This window comes from Copadichromis virginalis, linkage group LG11 (assembly GCF_057382275.1).
Source record: "Copadichromis virginalis isolate Kocher_CV1m ecotype Utaka linkage group LG11, C_Virginalis_male_GT1.1, whole genome shotgun sequence".
Taxonomy (NCBI): domain Eukaryota; kingdom Metazoa; phylum Chordata; class Actinopteri; order Cichliformes; family Cichlidae; genus Copadichromis; species Copadichromis virginalis.
Window position 1 is genome coordinate 16,579,270 of NC_140628.1, and position 26,686 is coordinate 16,605,955.

A 26,686-nucleotide genomic window follows, 5' to 3' on the forward strand; every position below is an offset into this window, starting at 1 on the left:
TGTAGTTCTCAAGAGGCCTGGTAAGGAACTAATCATTTGATTGAGGTGTGATGACCCAGGGTGATATCTAAAACCTGCAGGACAATGGCCCTTGAGGCCTGGAGTTCCCCACACCTGCACTAAACGTATTTGATAAGTGGAAGGTCCCTTTCTTTTTTAATCATAGAAGTCCCCACCAAGTGACCCCACAACTTAGTAGGAACGTTTGGCTGTTGTCAGGTCCTGGGTACAGGTAACAATTCAATAGCGTACAGAACCTCTTTTAGCAGCAATAATATGAAGTCAGAATTTTCTGAATGACTTTATTAGTCTCTCATATCATTATGGATGAATTTCGGTTTGCTTCTCTTGACAATGTTGCTTCAGTTCACTGAGGTTTGCAGGCATTTGTTTAAGAACAACATTTTTGAATCAACCTTGGGCAGCTGTGGCTCTGTTAGACTGCAGGCTCTAATCTTAGAGTTGGTGCGTCAAACTCAGGCCCCTTAGTGTGATAAAGTGTTCTTGGCCAAGACTCTGATCTCCCGAGTTTCTCCATTACAGACCACCTACAATTTAGAAAAAAAATGACAACCTAAAGCCATCTTGCCCCAAGATTTTTGACCAGGCCACAATTGCTAAGCCTTTCCCCACCTGACACTACACTTCCTCTCCTGGTTTCTATCCACAGCTGCTGTTCGTTTCTCCTCCCCTCACCCTGACAGCTAAAGGGGGCCCGTTTTGCTCTGCTGTGGGCCTGCTGCAAGCTAGGGCAGGTAATGGAGTCATAATGGGCTTTTAAGAGCCATACAGCCAATGGTGGTGTTTGCCCTTCAGTGAAAAAGAAAAAAAAAAGCACTGCAAACAGGAAGTGCAGTATGGAGACATGAGTCATGATACCTGCTGATGACCACTACACCCTACAACACGCTCTAATAGAGACTGCTAACCTGCTGGTCATAAACCACTCACATTGGGCCAATATGATGGAAATCCCTCATTTTCCTCCTTTGCCCAGCACTTTAGAATCACCTAATGGTACTAAATTATTTCACCCTTGGTGCACAAGCCAGAGCAGCAATGAGTTAGAAACTGATAAGAAAACATGATTTTTACACACTACCCGAGGCCAGCGCAGACTGAGCAAAGATCCAGTTAAACATTAAGAGTTGAAGCAGAATCGACACATTAATAATATTGAGGTGCTCAGAGGTGGTGTCCTTTCAATGAAAAACCTCATTAAACCAGTCTGTTTGCAGGAAAAGCTGAGCAAAAACTTAGCTGACATGGAAAGGGCAAAGTCTTAATCAATCTAAATACCAAACTAATTATTTTTCTTCCCTTTTCAGTAATGAGTGTGGTATGCAGTCGAGTCATTTATGTTTTAGGTTGCCTTACAAAGAGATGGCTACTTTAACCTGTATCCTAAGTTGTGTATACCTATGAGCTGCCAGAACTGCTACGTGGCCTCTTAAAAACACTTATGTCAATAGCGGACCCTTTAAGTCTGTTCCACTCCGATCAATGACGAGTGTTTAACAGGAGGGACATGAATTACTGAGGTTGTAGGAGGAGGAGCATATCGAGTGGATCCAATCTGATGAAGCTTCTGCGTGATATACCTTTCCTGCCGATAATCAGTGAGAACAAGCAAGAGTGGTGGTTCTCTGGTGCTGCGCACACAGGCGTGATTACACACTCAAACAAGCTTCCATGACATAACATCATTATGGAAAGAAAAATTTAATTGTGCCTTCATTCACATGCATGCATACAAACACACTGCAGCTGGACTGATAAATTTGTTTTGCATTATAGGAAATCAATACTGACCTTTCTTAGAAAATGAGTCGGTTAGTGCCGTCTGCACTCCAATATCTTTTCCAGTGATTTCACGCTTCAATGACTTTGTATTTCTTGGATAGTCACTGAATACTACATTAATTGTTTTTGTGTGTAGTCTAGTCTCTCAGTTTATGAACAGCTGTTACCAAAACACAAAGCAGCCTAAAGCACTGCATGTTCCCCCAACGTTAATGTGTGAAGGTTGGAGAAGTGCAGAAGCCAGACTGGACCAATTCCTCCTTCTTCAGAGCATCCCCCGGGTTTGAGTGGTGGGTCATTTAAAGACATAAATGTAAAAGTCATATACCCAACAATCAGTCTCAAACTTCACCCCCTATGGCAAAATTATTGCTCAACACAAATTTAACACACATTACATGTTTGTACGAGTTCTTCATGTGACCGGTGTAAGGGGAGGTTTATTTCTCTATAAAACAAACATAAATATTGAGTTATGGCAAATAGTTTGTTGCTAGTAGTGACTGAAACACTTTTGAAAAGATGTGGTCAAATGTGAGCCATATACAGCCAGAGCTGCTCAAAGTGTTTGCTGCTTTCAAGAGCTGGAATGTTAACAGGCCTGTTTTATCGAGTGCCCAGCATTGGATTAATAATTATAATTGATGATAATTAGTATTAGTAGTGATATGGTAACTGAACCAAAGTGCTCGTAACAGTTGGGGCTCAACACTTTATGTAAAAATGATACAAATGAAGCTTGGAAAAGTATTGATGACACATTTAGCCAGCTAGTTGCTAATATCATCACACGTTTTTTGAAAGACCATCAAGTTACATTTCCATAGCTAAAAGTCAAAAGGGATATTTGTCACAACTGCATAAATATCCATGTGATAAACTGTACAAACATTTTTACTTTTCTAAGCTAACGCTGCCAATAAATGATAAGTAGCGTTAGCTTAGAAAGCTAAACCTGCCAATAACAATAATAAGCTTCTGAATAAGGTTATTCTGAATATGGACTGAGGTGATTTGGCAAACGCATTTGCATGTTATAAAAAATTTCATGAAACGTAAATAAATAGAGACTAGAATGTTCTACTGGTTGATGCCTTCTGGCAACTCTAAAGCTAGTTTAGCTGCTAATATTCAAGTTTTAGACCAGAAACAGTTTAACTTAATTATTATATTATTTATAATATTATACAAAATATTTTCTTTTAACTATGAAAAACTAAAGAACTACAAAGAAATAAGAGTTAAAGTTAAATATTATTTCAGTGTTTTAACCTTAAAATAGATATTGAAATCTTTGTTTTGAGTAATTATTTTGGTTACAAGCAGTGACTGAGCCATTTACAACACTGCTCTCAATGAAAATTAGTCAGTCAAAAGTGGCTAAAGCAAAAACAAAAAGTAGCTTTTGCGATTTTCTTTTGTGCTTTAGACACTTTAGTTCATACATGTGAGTAGGGCTGCACGATTTTGCATAAAATGAGAATCACGATTTTTTGGCTTAGAATTGAGATCACGATTCTCTCACGATTTTCTTTTCCAGTATAAATATTTATTGCACTTATTAACTGCACATCAACTTCGTAACAGTTGAGACTGAACATAAAAACAATAAATAAACATAAAAACAACAAATGTCTCACGTTTTGTTGTTGCCGCAAAATGTTGTACTGCTTGAAATTCCGTCTCCACCGTTGCTCGACACTGCGTGTATAGAGCAGGTAGTGCAACAATAAAAAAATAGTTGCGGGACGGCACTGTGTAGCGTTTGTCTAGGGTGTTGATCATTTTCCTAAATCCCTCGTTTTGCACAGTGTTGATGGGAGCCATATCTTTAGTCAGGTGATAAGTGATATCCTCCGTAATTTCTTTGTGCCTGCGGAAGTTCGACGTGTATAGGGAAGCGCTGTATAAGGTTCCCGTTATTGATGTTTGGGTGGTTGACCGGGACGGATTTTCTCCTGTCACTTTCTCGTCATCCCTGACGTGCTCTCCGTTGTTTTTTCCCTGCTAATTTTAGCATCACACGGCACAGCTTCTGTATCACGTGGTATAAGGCTCCGCCCTTGTCATTTGTTGAGCAGGAAGAGTGAGCGCTTGTTTTCATGCAGATTACGTCCCGGATCAAAGTGCGGTACAATCGTCGACTTTTTTTCTTTTTTTTCTTCTTTTTTTTAAATCGTTGTCATTTGGAAATGAGATCGCACATAAGTATGAATCGAGATCGCGATTTTCTAACAATTAATCGTGCAGCCCTACATGTGAGCCAATCATTCCTGGCTTGGTATTCACCAAGCCTCACCCAGAAAACGTCCCAAAATTCAGGAGAGGAAAGTAAATATGCTGCACATATTTTCCGCTCTGTCTCTTGGGTATTTTAGCTGCTTCTAGGCAAAAATACAAACTTCAGCAGGTGGCTAAAGAGACCTTAAATCACTGCAATTCAGCGGCCGATGGCTTTGGATGTTTAGGAAGAGCACATATTGTATGTGAAGTCTTAAACAAACAAACAAAAAAATAAATGTAAACAATTTCCTTCACCCTGGCAGGGTGCATCTTTACATAGTAAACAAGAGCCAACAGGATGTGTCACAAACTCAAGTTGTTTCACTGACAGTAGGGACAAAAAGAAGAAGAAGATGAAAAAAGGGACTATGTTGATTTTGTTGTGTTAGAAATTTGATTTCTTTTCTTTAAGCAGAGTGCCTTACAGTGCAAACTCCACCAGAGAGATTTAGTCTGCTTTTTAAAAAAAAAAAAAAAAAAAAGACAGTCTGCATATTTGCACGCACAACTGCAATTGCCTCTGGTTGCAAAAATAATCCCATACATTCTAATTTGCAAAAGCACTGACTCCTAAAATCAAATCATAACCAACCTACATGGGTCTACTCCTGTGGATCAAACTCAACTGCCCTCATCTGCTGAGCTGCAGTATTACAGAGGCCTTATTTGTAATACCTGATCCTTTCACACGAAACATCACCGTGAATGTGACCCAAAGACAAAACTTTTCTAAACTATAAGAATCAACAAAAAAATTTGGAATGATTGGAACAGTACTTTTAAGAAAGGCTGTCCTTCATAAATCATTGCTAACTTTTTAAAAACCAGCCAGACGTGGCTAAAAATATGATGGATATTCTGTAAATTGACTGATGCCAGCTTTGACTCTCATAAGTGGACGTGTATGGGTTGGGAAGGCCTCTATTCAATCTTTAGATTGCTCCAGAGCTGATTATGCACACTACAAACTGTCATTCATTTTCTCATCAACAACTGAAAAACATATACATCTCCTCGTCTGTCTGATGGGAGTATTTCCAATATGTAATATGCACGTAAATTTTAATTCAAAGACCTCTTACCAAAGACTTCATCTTGTTGTTCAGGTTCTGCTACTGCCGTTTCTTTGGGTTCAAGTGACGGAGCCTTTAATGAGAACACAAAAACAGATTGAAGAGGTGAGATGCTGAGGTGCCATGGCAACAAAGCAAAGGCAGAGACAAACAGGCCAACTGTGTGAGAGAGGGGTGATGAGAAAGAGAGACAATGCGAGGGGGAGGTAATTATACCCATTTAGTATTTTGGGGCTTTATGAGAACAGAATTAAGCTGAGACCCTTTCATTCAACTTTCATAAAGAAGTGGGTACATCCTGTGCACACTGGAAGCTGTTGCAACACTGAATGTGTGACCGGTGCTTTTTGTCAGGATTTTATCTATTTATCATCTGTCTTATTTTGATTGATTAATTGATTTATTGCATGTATGCACTTGTGAATCTTTGGCAGAAACTTGTCTGGAATGCATATGCAAAATGACATTATTATGGTTTCAATTATTTTCATGTTATTTGCTAATATTCATTAAGAGAAGTTAAACCAAAACGCAGAAGCAGCGAGTGAAAAACTGAGTACATGCTTACTGCTTCCAAAGGAATTAAGAGTATAAGTAGCAGCCAGGTGCTACTAATCAAATGCATTGATTGATCAGCAGCAAGTGTGAGCAGCTGTGTAAAAGCAGATGTTTTGGCAGTTTGCAATGTGCGTTAACACAATCCTAGGGAGGAAAGAAATCAGCGATGATCTTAGAGAAGCAGTTGTTGCTCCCCATCAGTCTGAGGATGGTTATAAGGCTATTTCCAAATAATTTTAAGTCTGCCATTCTTCAATGAGAAAGATTATTCAAATATCAGGGGCAAATATTCCAGACTTGCGCTAATTTCCCCATGAGCTAAAGAATTGCTGAAAGATTAAAATAAAGAAACTGTAGTGAGTCAGTTAAAGTCCAGATCTCAACCTACTTGAAGGCTGCGGGGGACATTTAGAGAGCTGTGCATGAGCAAATGTCCACAAAACTCAATGAACTGAAGAAACATTCTACAGAAAACTGGGCCAAAAACACCTAAAAGACAATATGAGAAACGAATAACGTCACGCAGAAAGTGAGAATTTCAGGTTACTCAAAGTCAAGGTGATTCACAAGCTATTGATTGAAATATGAAGTGTACTTAGTTTTTTTTTCTTAGTTTTTTCCACTGATTGTACATTTTGGCTTAACTCTTATTAAATAAATAATAGCACAGTGTAATATAGCATGTGTTATTATTAATCTTAGTTTGTATTTACCCAATTTTAGGTCATGGAAAGGTCATTTTTGATCATGCTCTGATATGCAAATCCTGTGTTCAATATCATCTTCAATCCTTTAGGAGATCTGGCTACTGCAGAGATGTCAAAATTACTGTAGTTCATAGGCCACATACAGCCAACTTTGTCGAATTAAGTCAGCAAATTCAAACCGGATGATCGCTGTTAGCACAGTCGCTCGCTAGCTGCTGATGTCACCTGGGAAATGGCCGAAAAACTCTCCATCAGAGACCGATTTGATACGGATGGCCGCACACAATCTGTCATTCAATTAAAATGTTTTGCATCATAATTACATCTGTTCAGAACCCAGTTAGCCTGTGAAATAAACAATCTGTAACCACCGTGATCATTTTGGATCTGCAGTGGGTGGGACATGTTTAATGTTAACTCACAGAGCATCAACAAACAGCTGTGCACACATGTTTGTTGTGTGACTTTTATTTCGTAAGCTGACCATTTTGACAGCATTGAAACAGCAGGAAGTGATACGGGAAACGTACGAAGTAAAATGGCATTAGTTGTTACATAATGACAGAAATACTGATTCATCTGCAACAACCCACCCACTTTTAACACACAAAGTCTAAGCTTACACTAGCATGCAAGATGAATTATTATTACTGTCTGTATTCACACTTCTGGCTCATCCAAAGAATTTGTTATGTCACTATGACTGGCATGTTTACAGCCTTTGACCATCATGTACAGTGAAGTGCCTTCTGATTTTATAAATCCTCTTAACATCCCCCCTCAGAAGAGGCATGAACAGTGCTGTTGCTGGTCACATGCTCTATAATGTTGTACTGTGGACATTTATGTGTTTTTCTGTGCAGAGGAGTTTTTTTTGTTTCCTGTTCTCATGCTGTCCTCCTGTAGCCCAGCATGAGTAGAGGTCTCTTTTTTTTCCTCTTGTACCTTTCCCACTGTAGTGTACATTTCAGTGTTTTTTTTCCTGTAATGCAACCGTTCTCCGACTTGTACCCCCATGTAATGTCTGTGTTGTATGTGTAAGGTCAGGTTCATTCCACTGCAGGGCAACCTGCCACTGCATGTGGCGAATAAACTTTGAACTTGAACTTGCCTGCTTCTTAGTGGGCTTGCCTACATGGGGAATCAGAGACATTCAAAAACTGTGGGCACACTGATCACCATTAAATCAGAACAGAGGAAAGTGCAACTGTGACGCAGTCGCAACAGCTGAGGGACAGTAGAGTGTGGTGAGCAAGCACTTACTAATGCAAATCACTTAAAAGTCAACAAGTGCTCCTTTTTTTGGCCTTTTATTATGCAAACAAATGAGTCTTGATAAGAGGAGATTAAATTACTACTGGACAAGATTTAATTACGTTTTTTTCCCCCTTTCATCAAGAGCAGAAATTCTTAAAAAAAAAAAAAAAAAAAAAAAAAAAAGAGAAAAATGACTACTAGAGAAAAAAAAAGTCATGCCAGTGACTGTGGGTAACGAGATATTTGTCATGCAGCCAACTCCTACTAAGGCTATGTTCACACTGCAAGTCTTAATGCTCAATTCCGATTTTTTGTTCACACTACAAATGCGACAGCAAACGCGCTCTAGTGTGAACGCTCAAAGCGGCCCGCATGTGCAAAAGAAGACGTCACACACAACGCGCTCTGTTTAGACCCAGAGCAAACAATATTGTTTGACTGATGGCTGTTAATATAAAGACTTCAGACTTTACGTTTCCCAATTTTTGCTTTAAGTTATTTTGTTATTTACATAATAATGTAGATAACCTAATAATGATCCTTATTGCTGTTTTAGAGGAGCGGTGCTTCAAAGAATAGTTGCAGATTTCTATCAAAATCTGCAGATTATACAGTACAAATAAAATGTTCACGTTGTCTTCCCAACAGTTTCACTGACATCTACACTGGATGGCCAGGAAGCGTTGCGATGTCTTCTCGGGCGCTTCTCCGGCGCTGATAATTGGTGTCTGTCTTGTGTCAGTGACGTAAAAGACGGATTTAATGCGACATGACCGTTCAAACAGCAGTCGCTTTCTAAAACATCGGATATGTATCGGATTCAGTAGCACATACGAAAGTGACTCAGATCGGATTTGAAAATATCGGATTTGTGCCGTTCACACTGTCATACCATGATCGGATATGGGTCACATAGGGTCAAAAAAAAAAAAAATCTGATTTGATGCGCTTTCGCCTGCAGTGTGAACGTAGCTTAACAGTGAGCAAAGTAGGATGATTGAAGAGCTGCTCCCAGGATATGAGATGGTTAATCACATGTTTGATCGAAATAGGAATAGCCAAGCAGGGACTCTGCCTCCTCTCTTGCTTCGTGTGCAGCCTCTGTGTTAGTGGGTGCTTGATTACAGGATTGGAGACAGGTGCCCTGTAGCCTGAACAGTGCCTGACCAGCTGCAGCCACTTGAACAATCAGGTCTTCTGAAATGCTCTGCCCTGCCACTCCTTTGCAACTAGAACACAGTCTCTGCCTTTGCAGTGCTCATCTGTAAACTGGCCACTTTTACTGTTCTGTTAGTATTCTGCTTATTGAAATTCATGCTTTCTTATCTATGCAGTTTCTTTGGCTGATTCAGCCCTTGCCTCCCAAACTCCCGTCTTGTCAGTTCTCTCTGTTCAGCTCCCCTTTGTCTTGGCTTATTTCTACTCCCATTTTCTTGGCCCAAACCTTAGTGACATCTTAATGCCACAGCTTTAGCTTCTGGTTGCCAACGTGTAGCCTAGCTTCCAGGTCCCTGGCTACCAGCCCAGACTAACCCAAACTTCAGGTTTCTGGTTACAACTCTAACATCAAGGTTACTGTTGCCACCTCAGCTCCTCAAGTCCTTTTGCCAGTTTGCTTGTTTACTGAATAATGAGTCTACAACTCTGCACTTCGCTGGTGAACAAATGATTTGTAAATCAGTGATTCAAAAAAAGGAACACCACATGTATTTTTGTGCACTGATAAAGCTTAAATTTCTATTGAGGATTTGCAGATATGTGACCTCTAACCGTGTGACTTGAACTTATCTGCCATTTTGGACATGTGACAATGTAAGATCAAGTGAATAACATAATCACACAGGCCTAGAGATTGGGCAGTGACTTCCCTGGCAACCGCCTGTCCCTAGGGAAAAAGGTGTTCCCCAAAAACCTCCTTGTGATTACTTTAGTCACTAGTATATTGCTATCTTAGCCTGAGGTGAAGTTATAGACTTCATGGGTTATGGACTCAGCTACTCTAATAAATAAATTATAACAAACTGAAAAGCATGCCAAAAATGGAACTGGAGATATCCATCAAATGCCTTCAAAGTTGCACCTTGTGAAAGATTTTGGCTCTAGCGCTGAAACAACTTTTACTCTGCAGGGTGAACCTTCTCCATTTCCAGTTTGCATGGCTGTTTTTTAAGTTTTACTACTTCTTGGCTGGTAGTTTGTATTTGCAGGATAACATTTGAAAACAAACTACAGGTAATCATTTGCCACCAACCAAAGCAATCACTAGGAAGTTTCTGGGGCTAGCACCATCTCTGATCCAATTTCATCCAATGAGATACAGCAAACTCCAGAAACGAGTGTTTAGCAGTCAGGAAATACATCCTTTTTATCCATCAGCTGGTGGTTGTACGGCACACTTGATATGGCAATCACAACTAAAAATCCTTAGCATTCAACCTTTGCTAGATTTTCTTTCACACCCCGACTTAGCTGTCTTGCCTTAGTTCTTAGCCTTTCCTTTTTTATATAGTGTAAAGAATTAGCAATGCAAACAGATTGGAATACACAGAAAAAACAAAACAAAACCCTCAGTCACAGAAGCTTGGATGGTCATTAAAATGAAGGTCCTTGCCACCAAGGAGGATGCTGGGCCTGAATCTGCATGTAAATGACTTCACATTTAAAAATAAATAAATCAGTTTGAATTAAGTGCAACTGTAAAAATACAGCTGACATTTTGGCCACAAGGCACACTTGGATTTTCAGCCTCTGAAGGACACACATTATATACAAAACTAAAGGGGTCCTCGTTAAAAACTTGTCACAACACGACCACATCAAAGGAAAAATGAAAAGGGCGATGTGGGCAACTAAGAGAACTAAACTAACATCTTAATGCCATCCTCGCTGTCGGTGTGACACCACTCGCCACAGGTGCCTTATTAAAAATACAGTTCTTGTCAAGTAGAGCTTTCAAAAGAGGTTCATGTTGGAGACAGAAGCACGTCCTGACCCTGTGACAGCTTCGACAACACCTGACAATTATTCATACTTTCCTGCCCGTCTCAGTCCTAACCTACTGAACTTTTAGCTTGCCAACTGCGACATATTTCTCTAGATTATATAAAACACAATCACACAAACAGATCCCCCTCTCCCTGTCATTACAAACCCTGAAGAGAGTATAATCAGGTGAATAAGTTGTGAGACCACCAAAACAAGTCCCAGAGTACCTTAAGACTAGAGCCTGACCAATATATGATCTTTAAGACTGATATTTGTTTTATATTTGTTTTCCTTCTCTCAGACACACGAAACCTGAAAACATTTTGCTAATATATTGCCTTGGTTTATTTATTTTTTTTAATTACTCATTTACTCTGTGTCGGACTGTGCTTGGACCTGTTATGTTCTTGTTGTTTCAAACCCAGTTGCTAACAGCAAAGTTGCAAAGTGCCCTCTGGTGGGCAAGCAATGTAACATCAACACTCATAACCTGGCTGAATGGTGTTTCTCCTGGCTCTTTTTTAATTTTTCCACTTCTATTTATCACCATTATAAATGTGTTAGCCCTGTGACACCGTGTACCCCACGTATACCACCTCTTGCCCTATGGCAGCTGGGCCAGCTCCCCACCCCCCAAACTGGATAAGCAGAAAGATATGACAATAAACAGCTAACATGAGAAATTGCACAACAACAAAAAAATCCGCTAAACAGTGAGGCCGCAAAAGGTGAACCGCGTTATAGCGAAGGACCACTGTATTAGCCCACCATAAAACAGATTGGGCTCTACTCAAGATCTTGTTCCTCTTACTCTTTACTTTTGGATGTTAGCTTTGGTAAAATGTCTTTTTACTACTATAGATGACCAGAACCACATATCATGGCTTAAGCCTAGCACCTACAATGTAAAGTTATGCCTTTCTTTTTTTTAAGGCTATCACACATGTAAAGAGTGGACTGTTGTCACTAATATAAGACACAAACATCAGAGTTAAAGGCCAACCCCCCCAAATAAAACATTTATCATAAAATTGCCTTAGCCTTGTTTTTATTGTACTTATTTTTTGGGAGGTTTATTTGGTTGGTCCACTCATCACCATTAAAAGTAATAAATTAAGTCTTCCTCTGTAATTGTACTGCTGTGTGACAATGGAAAATTCCACTGCTTCAGCTTCAGTCAGGCCTCTGATCCCAATTCAGCACTAGGATACTGTAAGCGGTTCAGTGTTCCCGAGCACTCCTGACATTTGAGCAGAGAGAGTGGGAGTGGAACACAGTGATTTGAACACATTTCAGCACTTGGGTCTTCTGAGACTTTCAAAGGGATCCAGGTTCCACTTCATACATGTGGTTTGGTGATAACTGTACCCTTCAGTGTTACATCCTGTCCATTCTTTACAGATGGAAGACATTTCATCTCACATTTGTAAGGTACTGTATAAAAAGACACTGGAGTCTCTGGAGCTCTACTTTCTCAAGGTCAGTTTTATCCCCCATGTTGACCGAATGTACCCAACATTTATTTCTTTATTAGAGCTGTAAGAACACCATTAGATAAACCAATTAAGACCAAAGAGCAATATACTGTACATTTACAGCAATATAAAATGAGCAGTGTGTCGTTCAAGCACAAATGTGTCAGTAAAGTGAGACACAGTAGACTTAACTGGGCTAAAAAGCCACAGAGTTTTACCAGTCATGGGCATTGAATACAATGGTATCCAATGGTAAAATGTTATCCAAGGCAAATAACTAGTCAAAGGGTTTGTAAACCCTGTAGCTATATATCACAGGAACAGACATACCAGTCACAGTCACACAGCTGTGTCTCTGTAGACTGGCCGTCTACTAAGTGGGCATCCAGCTCCCTCATCTGGAGACCTTAGTCTTTAATTCAACAGCTTCAGTAATAGTGCTGTATTGCAACTATATTGCAGTGAGTCACAAAGTAGCACATAACTTATTTTTGTGAAATTACAAAAGGACCTAATTTAAGGTTATGAGCTGCAAGATATCCACATGGCTCGTCTACAGAAACGGCTAACGTCAAAGGTCCTAAAATCCTTTCATATAAAGTTGAATTAGTAAGGTAAGAATAATTACAACTTGTTACTTTCAATTTCATCATCTGCAATCTGTGCTTTCCTCCTTTAACACTGTATTTTTATTTCCTGTGTAGCTGAAGGTGTTTGGAAAATTCTACAGGTGATCTGTAGTGAGACAGATCACCTGTCCAAGCAGTTTCTTAGCTCAGAGACTGGAAATCAAAAACACAGTCTGCATTCACTCTGCTCTGCGTTTCAGTGAGCATTGCAGTAACCAGTTGTCATTACCCAGGTGGGCGTTACACTGATCAAGCACACAGGCTTGCCAGCCAAACGAGATAATGCTGGACCCTAGTAAGTCACAAACATTCTAGTCCCAGTGATCCAGAGCACAATCGACTGAAATCATTAGACCTAATCATAGAATTTAATTGGAGACATAAGAGTAAATATAAATACTACAATGTAATTAACACCTTTATTTTAGCTAACAAAGTGTTTGAAACCGCAGACCTACCTGTGAGGTAGGTTCACCTACCCTATGTTTATTTACCACGCTGGTACTTCATCTATTTGATACTGTCACAGGAAATCATTCAGCCTTTATCAGTTTAATGTCTGCGAATGGCTTTTGTAAGTCGGTTACTGTGAAAGAGCTCGGTTGCATTTTTCCTGTTGCAAAACATCTGACGATCACCTTCATTTCTAAACTTACAGCAGTGAGTGATGTGGGTGACTCTGTCATGAGATCGACCACAAACATTATCCCGGCAGTAGTCCTTCCTCTTTGCAATTTTTTTTAATTTCTTGAGAACATTGATGGCATATGATTGCATGTCTGTGAGTGCAACCAAGGTTCTTGGTAGCAAATTTACATCATATATTAGTCAGCTATAACCACAAATGTTAAATAAACTGCTGTGTTCCTTTTACCTCAAAGTTCAGATGTGGGAGCTGACAGTTGTTTTAGTAGTAGAGGTAGTTGGAAATGCAAGAACAAACAAGCTTTGCTTTGCTCTATAGCAAGGCAGAGCCTTTCATGCATCACTGGCAATACAGCAATGTTTTTATGGTTAAAAACACATTCACAAATAAAGCATGGTGATAAAATCTGGTCACTGCTCTGTATATGGCTTCTACAGCGAGTGCAAGTTTTACTCGTACGCATGTACACTGCCGCAGTCTTGGATTGCAAAGTCAGGTGGGTGGGGCTTCTCTGACTTGAGTATCAATGTAAATAGAACACAGCCTATGACTCATTCATGAAGTTAACTGTCCCTACTTCTCCTTCTCCGCCTGCCTTCATCACTAAAGAGACAAAAAGCTAAATTTGCAGTGCCAGTCGCAGGCAACTAGCAGCTAACAGCATTTTTTTAAGGTGGAAGTCAATCAACACAATTTAATTATCAATGTGACAGACACATTAGTGATGGTTGGATCACCTCAACATAAAAAGACAGATTATACAAACTGGTTTATTTAATTTAATCACTTAATAATGATGACATTAATCATCACTTAAGAGTATTTTGGTGAGCTTCTGTAGCTCTACGCTGTTTTTTCTGCCTCTTCAAAGCCCTCATTGTAGGTTTACTGCTAAGGGGTAAAATCCTTTATGAACAACTCATCTATGACAGTAGTAATACGATGGCACCTGTCCAAGATGGCGGCCAACCAAACCGGTTTGACAACCGGTTTGACCGGTTTCGTGCGTGTGCGCATGCGCGTTCAGTAATACGATGGCACCTGTCCAAGATGGCGGCCAACCAAACCGGTTTTACAACCGGTTTGACCGGTTTCGTGCGTGTGCGCATGCGCGTTCAGTAATACGATGGCACCTGTCCAAGATGGCGGCCAACCAAACCGGTTTTACAACCGGTTTGACCGGTTTCGTGCGTGTGCGCATGCGCGTTCAGTAATACGATGGCACCTGTCCAAGATGGTGGCCAACCAAACCGGTTTTACAACCGGTTTGACCGGTTTCGTGCGTGTGTGTGTGTGCGCATGCGTGTTCAGGTGTGGAAATACCACAGGGGATCAGAGGGGTTATATGAGTTTGTGTTTTTAACGGGGTTTTAATTTAATCAAACCATAGGGTTTTTAATTAAACTATTTTTATCACTTAGGTGTATCGCAACATTCAGTTATGCATGTGTTCTTAAAAGCAATTCTTTGTTTCTTGTTTCATTCTTGGCGGAGTGGAAGCTGTTTTGGTTCACAGTGCGCCTTAACAAAGAGGGTGTGCTCTAGTCAAAAGTGTTGGTAATAGTGTTTTAATCACACTAATTTTCTAAATCTGACAATGTCTCAGCTTGCAGTGAGGCATGCATTTTATTTTATAAATGGCGCAAATGGGAATTTCTTCTGAATGGGTGATGTCAGCATGTTCACAAGCGTTTCATTTAATCAAACCCCTAGTTTTAATTTAACTAGTTTTTACACATCTACTGGGGTTTCTTTCCAGGGTTGATGCGATCATTTTATTTAAAAATCGGGATTTCGGAATGTTGAACTAAGAGTGAGACAAAGCCAGCTAGTTTTTTAACACAGTAAATGTCACAAATAGCATTCAGTCCTTTAGAAAATAAATGCTATAAGCAGCCAGTATCGCTCTTTTCAAACTAATCGTCTTTTAAATACACTCATTTTGTGATTCCGGTGTCAACACCTTGCACCGATGCAAGCATTTTATTTATTTAAAAACGGATCAAACGGGCCATTTCTTCTGTAAGGGGTTTCATGGTTTCAGAGTAGTTTTTAACACAACAGATAGTCACAAATAACATTCAGCCCTTTAGAAAATAAACGCTACAGTGATACTTCTAAAACCAGTCGCCCAGACCCGCTCCAACTTTTCAACAGCTGGCTAATTGTTTGAATTTGTTCAGGATTGTAAAAGCCCACCGCGGGTATCACTAGTTGAGAGTACCATGCGAACAAGGGCCCAGCCTATTGTTTAAAGTGGCCGGTATTGGCTCTTTTTGTAATTCCTCGACAAGGTAAATGGGGCAGGTGTACCAGTCGGGTGGCGACCCCGCCTATTGTCTGAAGTATCGGCTCCTTTGTAATTCCTTGAGAAGACAAAAGCCCTGAAGGGTCTCATTTAAATTGATTGGAGACATACCTTTTCTTTTTGGAAACACCCACCCTATATAAAAAAAACACGCTCAGAGCCCGAAACCCTGAGCCATTTACGCCTCAAGATTCGCTGCAGAGCACACCATTTTCTTTGCGATCATCAACACTAACATCGTTCTTTATAACATGGCCATCGTAAACGGTAAGTAAAACAAAACCTATTATTGGATTTTTAAAAAGTGTTATGTTAACATATTATAGGATATTCAAACTATTTTTTTTCCCTAAAACAAAAGCTTAATTTTTAGGAGTTCGGGAGAACGGCCCAGGGCCCTTTTCTTTAGAAACGGGCGCTTTTACAGCTGGAACTAGTCCTCTAACAGGCACAAGGTGTGTACAGCATTACTGGATTTTAAAACGTATGTATGTTTTAAACTAGCGATTGTTTTAAATTATGTAATAACGTTTTTGTTTGTTCCAGGGTTAACAAACTGAGCAGGAAAACATTCAGACACCGCGACCACAGAGCCCAACCTTACATCAGGTGTGTATACAACGGGATGTATAGTTGTGTATTATTTTTTCAAAAGAAAAAAAAATTTAAAAGAGGTTTAAACAATTACAAATGTTCTAAACTGACCGTTTTACACCTACAGAGCCACGCCAGAGAACCGGGTGTGTGGAGAAGCAGGACCATCCCGAATAACGCACACTACAAGGTAAGCATAGGCATATATAAATTAGATAAAAAGAGATAGAGAGGGAGACACGCTTATTCAGTTTGAAATGGGTACATGTATAAAATGTTTTAACACATGTCTATCTATCTTCACAGACTGCAGAACAGCACCCCTCCTCATAATGATCAGGACACCGTACGATTCCAGACGTTTTTGGAATGTTTAAGCAGTATCGACCTCCCAGAACAACAAAAACCTGGAGCTTTGTGCAACAGTGGAGAGTCAGAACCGATCTTCATCAGCGAACCTGCAACACCCCCGAGTGAGTGGCTACCTCGCGATTTCTCTGATGTTTTTGAGTACAGTATATCAGATTTTGATCTAGTTCATATACCCACCACCCCAGAATGTGACAGAAATAGCATTGATTCACGCATAGATTTCGAAGAAGGCGGCATAACAGACTCTCAAATATCACCAGCGTATGATGCTTACATGAAGCTTCCAGACGCTCAGCCTGCTGAACAGAGTCATATAGCTTCAATAGCTGATAAATTATGTTTGATTGAAGCTAGACTCAATCAATACCACCAAGAAGCACAGGTACAAAGGCAACAGTTTACCAAATTCATAAACAAAGTGTGTAGTACATTAGACAACATCTGCTATGTTCTATTTAAACCCAGATTCCTTTTATAGTTTGCAGTGAAATTTCTTAAACCATTGTTTAATGGGACAGAAGTACAAGTCACTCTTTACTAACACACTGTAGATAAGTTTATTGCTGAACGACACAGCTAGCAGTCCCACACACTCTTTAGATTTTTGAAGTTTTGTGTGTGATGGTTTTGCCTCTCACACCTTACCCCTTTCTCCCAGTATCACAACAGTATGACTCCCAAAGTACGACAAACAAGGACTCTAAACTCAGAACAGAAAGATACAGTTGAAAGATTAGTGATATCTTTTATGATGCGTAATAAACTACACCCTCTTCTTCTCTGTATTTATGTTGTTTGTGTGCGTGCGTGCGTGCGTGCGTGCGCGTGTGTGTGTGTGTGTGAATGCCTTAGAAGTCAAAGTATACATTAGCCATACTTACAAAAACATTTTTAATTTCATTTAGAACTGAGATTCTAAGTTGTAAGCAGAAATCGTATGCTCAACCAGGAGTATGTTTCCCCACTTTCACAATGCTGAGGCATCAAATCCATGATCCAACAGATGGTTTGTCACACGTGGGCGAGAAGGGCAAGCCAACCCTTACTTACACAACCTCACACACTATAGATTTTTAAAGCTCTTGTGTACAACGGTTTAGCTAAAGATATAACTTCTACTTTTGATAAAGATCACTCCCTCTGCATATTTCTTAAGAAATGAAGTGTCTTTACTGGGATATTTATTGTCAAACTATGCGATTTTCCAAATGTGTGTGGAGTAAAATGTTGTGACCAAGAATCATTCAGGATTAACAACACAAACTGTTTTGATAGCAGAAACAGTCTGTCTTATAGTTCCCATACTTTACCGCTAGTTTTACAAACACATTCTTCTTCATATCGGTTTAATTGGTTTTTTATGAAACTGATTTTTAATAGTACAACCAAGGTCTAACTTTTCCTAGCTCCCCAGTATAAATGCAAGAATTTTGCAGACTTTATTGAAACTGTCACAATTTAACACTCAATGCCATAAACAGAGTTGATCCATGTTTCTATGGACAGTGTTTCATACATCAACAGCTCTGAAAATCACTTTTAAAGTAATGTAGAACATGATCTCTCTCACTCTCAGCGTCTCTAAAAAACCCAGCAAACTGACAATCACCTCTAAACAAGGGGTCAGTTTATAGGCTTTTTGTTTGTTTGTTTGTTTTGTTTTTTATCAGCCGCAACACCATGTAATGCATGGATGTTAGACTCTTTCACCAGACCATGTTGCTAGCCCAACCACCAGGCTCAGGGTCTCTGAACTCTAACCCTGGCTCTGGCTGCCAAATGTGCCTCTGACCCTCTTGTGCCTGTTCACCACCAGACTAAGTTTGTACTCTCACCTACTAACATTATTTTATTACAGGGCAATATTCAGCTAGGTTACTACTTTGACTTTCTTACTTTGAGCACATTTCCGAGCCCATACATTATCAAACTTTTACTTGAGTATTTCTGACACCAGCTATACTTTTACTTAAGTAAAAAAAAATAAAAAATGCCTCCACTATCGGTGTAAAGCTGTCTTTAATTCTTTAACAGTTCATGCAACAATTATAAATTTAAACCTGCACCACAGCTAACTCTTTTTAATAACCAATAACAGGTGTATTTCTTAGATCTACAGAAACAGCCAAAACACTCTGCTTGTATAATGCCATATTCTCTCCCAGCGTACCCTTGTCTCACAACAGGGTGATTCCCAAAGTACGACTCAATAAACAGAGACTCTAAAACCAGAACAGAAAGATAAAATTGGAAGATCAAAGATTAAGGTTTGTGTTTTTATAGCACAAAGTAAACTGTCCCCTTGTCTTCTAGGCCTTTGCGTGCGTACCTTAGAAGTCAGATTATACGTTAGTCATACTTCCAAAAACATTTTGAATTCCATTTATAACTGAGATGTCAAGCTGATATCAGACATCTTGTGCTCACCAGGAGCATGTATCCCCAACTTCAAAACCTTAAGGTGTCAAATTCACAAACCCAACATGGGCTCATTCAACACAGGGGCCAGAAGTGCATGTCACCCTTTACTGACAAACTGTAAATAAGTTCAATACAGGGCAACGCGGCTAACAGCCTTGGAAACGCTTTACATGAAATAAAACTTTTTAGAAAACCCTTTACAAGAATAAATGTGATGATCTGTTTTACCTGAATCAAATATATTAGTTTGTTGACTTGAAATAAAATTTATTTTGGAAACCCCGTACATGAAGTAAAAAGTATCATGTTGCAAGTTCTGGCTTTAATATTTCCAGCTGATAAGGAGACGTTTTGCATTTCAAACGCTACATATCCTACCCGCCCTTTAAGATCATCCCACTTCAGGATCACGCCCCACCTTCTGTTATTTTAAAACAAGACCGCCGTCTCATTCCTCCAAAACCTTTTTTTTTTTTATCTCAAAACAGCGAGAAGGATGGACTCTGCACCCCTGCGTCACACTGAGGAGGAGGACAGTTCCTCGGACGAGGGCTCATTAGTACCTGACACGCCCGGTTACTATAGCCCCTTGGAGAAGCAGCAGCAGCAAGCCGTCGAGCTTGACGGTCGGGCATCTTCTTTATTTATCGATACCGTGAAAACAGCTGTGTATCACCTAGTCAACCTAGTAATCAACAAGTACCTCACTGACAAATGCAACGGCTGCAAGTTTGATCACCCCAGCCAGAGACAGCATGAGTGTCTGCAAGTGTTGGTGGATGACTTTTACGCTGAAAATTATTACAGCATCAGAAAAAGACTCCTCACCCCTCGCTTCATTCCTTCCATTCAACATCTGCTGATTGCCCGCAACATCAAAATGGACGACGTCAAAGTCCGCATGGTGGCGGAAACTCTCTTGCACGAACTGAAATCGGTAAGGAAAGTCTTTGACGCCATCGCCGAGGCATACCACAATCTGGTGGGGTTGGACGTGGTGAAAATCGGGCAGCTACGGTTGGTCACAGAGTGTTACAAAGGAGGCTGCTAATGTTTTCTCTGAAAGACTGATTCTTTCCAAAAAAACAAAAAACGTATTGTACCGTATCTTTCAAACAGCTACCCTGCTTATTTTTTCAAACATGCATCCAGATTTTTTCTTTCTTAAAACATGTAACCTGCATTTACCACATTTTTAAAAGCATGTATAATTTTTCAAACATGTATCCTACATTTAGCGCATTTTTAAAACATGTATCCTGATATGGCCACCCTTCCAAGGCCCTGACAAATTACCCGAATCACTATGGGATAAGGATGGCAGCCACTATATGACCAGCTTCTTAAGATAAGAAACATAAACTTTGTTAACGGTATACCCGAATCTCTTGCTGATGACACCCTTCTGCCTACAGAAAAGAACAATTTGTTAATTATAGACGATGTAATGAACGACGCAGCTAACAATTTAGAAGTACAAAATGTGTTTACAAAGTATGTGCATCATAGGAATTTGAGTTGTATATATCTAGTTCAGAATTTGTTTATTCAAGGAAAATCCAGTAGAACCATTTCCTTGAACACTAATTACCTAATATTGTTTAAAAATCCGAGAGATAAATATCAGGTTATGCTTTTAGGTAGGCAAATGTTTCCGGGTAATACTAAATATTTTATAGAAGCGTTTAATGATGCCACATCCACAACATACGGGTATCTTTTAATAGTCTATAAAGCTAAGACCCCGGACTATTTAAGACTCAGAACAAATTTACTATCAGACCGTCCGGTTGTTTACATTCCAAAACAAAAATCAGCAAAGAGGTGAAAGGATGTCATCACGCATGCGGAGGAATCTGTCTCTGTTGGAGATGATATACAGGGCTCCTCCTACTCTACGCAGAGTTATTATTAGTAATTCAAATTTAGATTTTATCAATGCATTGTGTGAGATAGCCTTTAATGTATTGCATGGTAACATTCCACTGACCAATCAGCAGTACAAACAGCTAAAAAAGAAAAAAACAATAATCAGACTGATTGCAGACAAAAAAATAAAAACTTTGAAAAAGAGAAAGACAATCAACCAATCTGGAGGGTTTTTACTGCCGTTATTAGGGGCTGCAATCCCTTTCATAACCAGTCTGATAGCAAACAGGTGAAAATGGAACATGTGCAAAAGATGTTTTTGGTACCCCAACATCAGTTGGACTTAATAAAGCAACAGCAGCAGCAGCAAACAGGCAGCATCAGACAACAGTCTCAGCACGAGTTGGATAAGGAGATGCTACAAGTGTTACAAGATTCTGACATAGATGTGTATGAGAAGGCTAAAAAATACAGCGATATTCTCCAAAGATACCTTACCCTTGTGAGACAAGGTGCCCGTGAAAAGAATGTACTGTCTTTATCATTACCTGAACAATTTAACAGGGATGTGCAACCCCAGTCACCGGACACATCGCCTGTTCATGGTGATGCCGGGGTGAGGGATCTTGTTGCGGAGAATGTTTTAACACACATACCTAAAAGGAGTAGGAGGAATGCAGAACTTATTCTATCAGCGGTGAACCGTTCGCCACACTTGATCTCTTACAATGACAAAGGCGAAATTGTTGTTGATAAACACACCATCCCTGGTTCACACATTTATGATCTAATTAAAGCCGTCACAACCACACACACACCTTCTGAGGGTTTGAGACCTATCGGCTGGACAGAGTTTTTAAAAGCTTTCTCAGATTTAAACATACCGTTATCAGCCATATCTAACACAGGCATACGTAAGACCGTCGCCTTGTATAAAACCGATCACACACTGTCTGAAGACCGTGGTTTTTTAAAAACACACACCAAAAAAGAACACCCCCGGTGGACCGCTGCGACATAGTACACTAAAAAAAATAAAGAATAAAAAAAACAAATTAAAGGGGGGTCCTGTAGAGTGGTTGGATTTTTGAATTCAGGTTTTTTTTTTCTTATTGCAGAAATTGTTTTTCTGCTAAAAATATTTGCTGTTTGGTGTTTTTCTACTGTTGTTTTTTTTTTTCACTTATTGCTGCTAAATTGTTTTGTTTTATTTTCTTTTATTACTGTTAAATATTTTATGTCTTTTATTACTGGTTAATGTTTGATTTCTTTTATGTTTAAACAAAGTATGTTATGAATCTATCTATCTATATATATATATATATATATATATATATATATATATATATATATATATATATATATATATATATATATATATATATATATATACACACGAGATTTGATAATAAATACCATTGACTCGATTAAATCATGCTCTCATGTTGTTTTTATTATTATTCTCATTAGTACATATCAGTATCCACATTGCACACACACATAATCACTGCATACAGCAACAGGTTGTATGTTGTTGACAAATCGACACACCATAGCATCATTACAAATTAAATCAGACCCATACATGTTAAGCAGGCGGGCATAAGATACACCATTTTGCATATGATATAAAAAAAAACACACAATGTTGACCACATGTGATGGAGAAGTCGTTCTGCACTTGTTTTCCTGAACATAAAACAGTGGAACAGTTTTTTAGAAGAAACATCTTTATTGCTGGGGGAAAACTGTCTAACGAGTGTCCAAAACTATCAAAAAAATAACCGCGTCTGTCTCTCGAAATATAAACAGCAAGCCAATGTTCCCCTGGCATCGTAGAAGGGTGGGTGTTTACAATACCCATAGCGGGGAGTCTTTGAAGCCGTTCTGTGGTTAGCTGATCATAGGCTAACACGCCTAGGAAATGTGTGTTTTTATTGATAATGCCGCCGACCACGGCTGATAGTTCTATAGTGTTCATGACCGTTTTTGTCTCAATAGTAGTCCAAGAGCACCTGTCTCATGTTAGATATTTCAATGACTGAATCAAATACAGAATAACACAAGAGGTTCACTGTACGGGGTAGTGGATTTCTGAAACGGGTTTCCAATCTCACGTTCCCAGTTTTAATTAACGACACATTCCCTGAATGTCCTTCATCAGCTTCCAGATTGAAACAGAATAAAGTGTAGCCGTTACCAAAGTCGTCACGTGTTATGGCCAAGGATCTGTCCTTTAAATGTCTTCCTGTGGTTTGTATCAGCTGGTAAAATTCTCTGATATAGTGTTTTCTCTGGAAATTTGGTTGGAATGGTTTAGCAGGATAAGCCTGACAATGCCATGGTGCAATGCCTTGCTGTGTGCAAGTCTGACGCTTGGTGATACACTAACTTTCTTGACAAAGAGACTGGCTGAGACAATTTTAACTCTGTATGCATTGGCATCCGCTGTCATGAGAGCAAATTCGTCTTTAGAGCGCACAAATTTCAGCGACAGGTCGATTCCATTAAGTAACAGTTTTTCTTGAAAAAACAGGTCTGCATGTACTGGTGCAATCAATTCAACAATACTGCTATTTGCTGTGTAGCCACCTCTGGTCACCAGACCCTGGTTCTCTCCTTCTATAGATGTGTCATTCATGTGTGATGATGTATCCTTACAGAATAACCCGGTGCTGAACTGTGTGTCTAAAGTGTCCTTATTATAATTGATAAGACATTCTATCACACCTCTGTATGGATATGTATTGGATGATTGACTAATGAGCCGGTCTCCCAAATTAATATCGACTTGACTAAATATGCTGCATCCAGGATAATTAATAAATCCTACATTAGCATCCCTAGCCAGGTTTGAGCCATCAGCGTTTGTGATTCTCACCCGTGTGTAGATATATGAGTCATTTAGATCCAGGTAATCTTCACCCGACGATGAGATGTAAAACTCGATCGGCCCTCCATCAGTGATTGCAGATACAGGTGGGATTTCAATAAATGTACTTTTCTCAATGCTAGTCTGTGTGTATGGGACAGTAAAAAGATCGAGCTCTGTTTTTACACATTCTCCCGAATGACTGTGTAACAGTGCCATTTAGAATATGTCAAACGCTGCAGTTTTTGAACGACTGGTTCTGGGTCTTTTCACTCTGCGTGACGGTGTCCGTTTGGTGGCTCTCCTGCTAGGTTTTGTGGTTTTACGCTTTTTAGACAACGGCTGCCCTGGGGGTGGGGTCTTAGATGGTTTGGGCGTATACACATACAAGCCGTTACCGTCCTGCTTAGTGGTTGAGGGTCTGGTTATGTTGGTTATGACATCAGACACTATGCCCGATGCGGCTGTTTTTAGGTGTGGTTTGACTATGCTGACTCCTTTTTTAAACAGCGGTACTGCAAATCTAAACAAGCTACGGAACAACCCACCCAGACCTGTCCCATATTGTGTACTGGTCCCAACATACCCTCCGAGCTCTCCACCAGCCTGTGATAAGTAGTATTTTACATATTTTGAGTCATCAGTGTTGTAGACGGCCATCCTTTTTTTTTTTTTTCAAAAATGCTGGGTTATCGGTCGGAAGTGTAACTTGACAAACACTTTGCCATATAAAAAGGGTATGTGTTGATTTCGATCATCTTTCAAATCAATTTCTATGTCGTCGATTAATGTCTTTGACACAGGTGTGTAGTGTGGGCTGTCAAATTGTAGAATAGGCAAGCGGCGGTCATCGTCTGTAATATTTATAGCTCTTAATAACCTCGCGTGGGCGTCACCCACAAGCTGGTAATCAACGATATCTGCATAAATAAAGATGTTATATTTTCCCCCGTATATGTCTGCGGGGTGTGGGGCATATGTGTTTTTATAATGAAGTACAAACGGGTCTCCTGTTTTGAATCCTAGGATTTCCGCCAGTCTCCCTTTAAATGTGAGAATAGTCCCCCTAGGCCCCATAACACAGGCATGGTTACTAACTGCGTTGTACTGCATTTTAATGTCTCCAGTGGCTTGGTGCTGCTGACATTTAAAATTAAATTCTTTTATTATCTGTTCCACAGATGCATAATGGCCCACAGACAGTTCGATCGTGGTTACGGCTAAGGTTCCATCTTTGACTGGGTCCTGAATTTCCACTTCCGAATCTGATTGTGGAAAAGTCCGCCATATGCGTGGGTACTGTATCTCTATAACAGCGACCTCATACGGCTGATCCAAAACAATAGGTTTTGCTAGCTTTGTTCTAAAATTAGATATCTTATTACCCGGGTAAACATGTGCTGAAGCATTCCAGAAGAGGCTTACATAGAAGCCTGCATTGTTGTTCTTTTTATTCATGCTTTCTCAGTCTATGCTCAGTGTTGAATGAATGTGTGTAGAGCTGCGTCATCTGAGTTAATTACGCCTCAACAATGTCTTTTTCTGGAATCCACGAATTAAAGCTGTTGGGCCATCCTAGCCATTTCACTAGCACCTGCTTTTTCCGACCCACTTTTTTTCTAGCCAATATGTTTTCAATTTTAAATGTTTTGTTTTCATCAACAACCACACGTTGTATCTCAGGCTCATAAAATGACCCTTTCAATACCTCTCCTGCTAGATCCACTAGTCTGTACACTGGGGGCTGTCTCCCTATACGTTCCTTGACTGTGAAAATCTCATCGGTGTAGGTCTGCTCGTATCCTTTTCGAAACTTTCCTCTCAGTTTTGATATTCGTACAGTGTCACCGATATTAAATTTAAAGCGCAGTTCCCTCTGAGGTCTCGTTTTGTACAGCGCGTTAAAGACCGACTTCTCATTATGCTTATTCACCTCTGCCGGAGCCATTTGGATAGATCTGTGATAAGCATTGTTATATGCTTGTGTGAGATCTGGTATGACATCTACATATCTCCGGGAGTTGGCTGATGTTAAGTACTTCCACATTCTACCCTTGAAGCTACGATTGAATCTCTCGACAATACTGCATTTAACCTCGCTAGCTGTTGAGAAATGCTTGATATTATATCGCTTCATTAGCTGTTTAAAGGTTGCATTATAAAACTCTTTGCCTTCATCTGTTTGTAGTTTCACAGGGATCCTACCCTCACTAAGTATATCCTCAAAAGCAGCTGATACAACAGTCCCTGTGTCATGGTCCCTGTGCCTCCCCGGCCAGCCCAGTGTGGCCACAAGTGTTTGTTGTTTTTCTCTCACTCTGTCTCTCCTACCTGTCTGCCTGGGCGGAGCTCTGATTGGGCTCCTGCCCTTGGCCCACGCACCTGCAGCTGATCTCGAGCGGATTGCAGTTCTCTGGCTCTTAAGGCTGGGGCTCTGAGCTGTTCGTCGCTGGAATATTGAGTAACTCTCGTTAGTATTGCCTGGCTTCCTTGCGATTCTACTGTTCCCGTGTTTGCCTTCGACTTACCCTCGTCTGTGTAAACAGGTTTACCTGGATCAGCCCTTTTGTGACCCCTGGACCCCGTGAGTAGGAGAGTGAGCTGAGCTGCTTGTGTGGAGACTGTTTGGACGAGGAGCAGAGCGAGTGCGAAGAAGTGTGTCTCCCCAGCCAAGTGATCCCCGGGACCCTGGTGTTTCCCCCCCCTTCACGTGTATATAGTGCACCAGTGTGATTAATAAAGTGTCGTTGAACTGTGCTACCTCAGTCTGCGCCTGAGTCCGTTCCACTCCCGTGACACCCTGTCTTGTTTGTTAGACATCTAACCCATGCGTA

At 40.0% G+C, this 26,686-nt stretch overlaps 1 protein-coding gene across 1 annotated transcript in view; it reads right to left on the reverse strand.

Moving 5' to 3' along the window:
• The window catches only part of LOC146698296 (myelin basic protein-like), a 62,951-nt gene that overhangs the window by 13,185 nt on the left and 23,080 nt on the right, over positions 1-26,686 (reverse strand). The window contains exon 3 of the mRNA XM_085473361.1: positions 5,169-5,232. Within this exon, the coding sequence (XP_085329487.1) occupies positions 5,169-5,232 (64 nt within the window). The remainder of the gene's footprint in view (positions 1-5,168; positions 5,233-26,686) is intronic.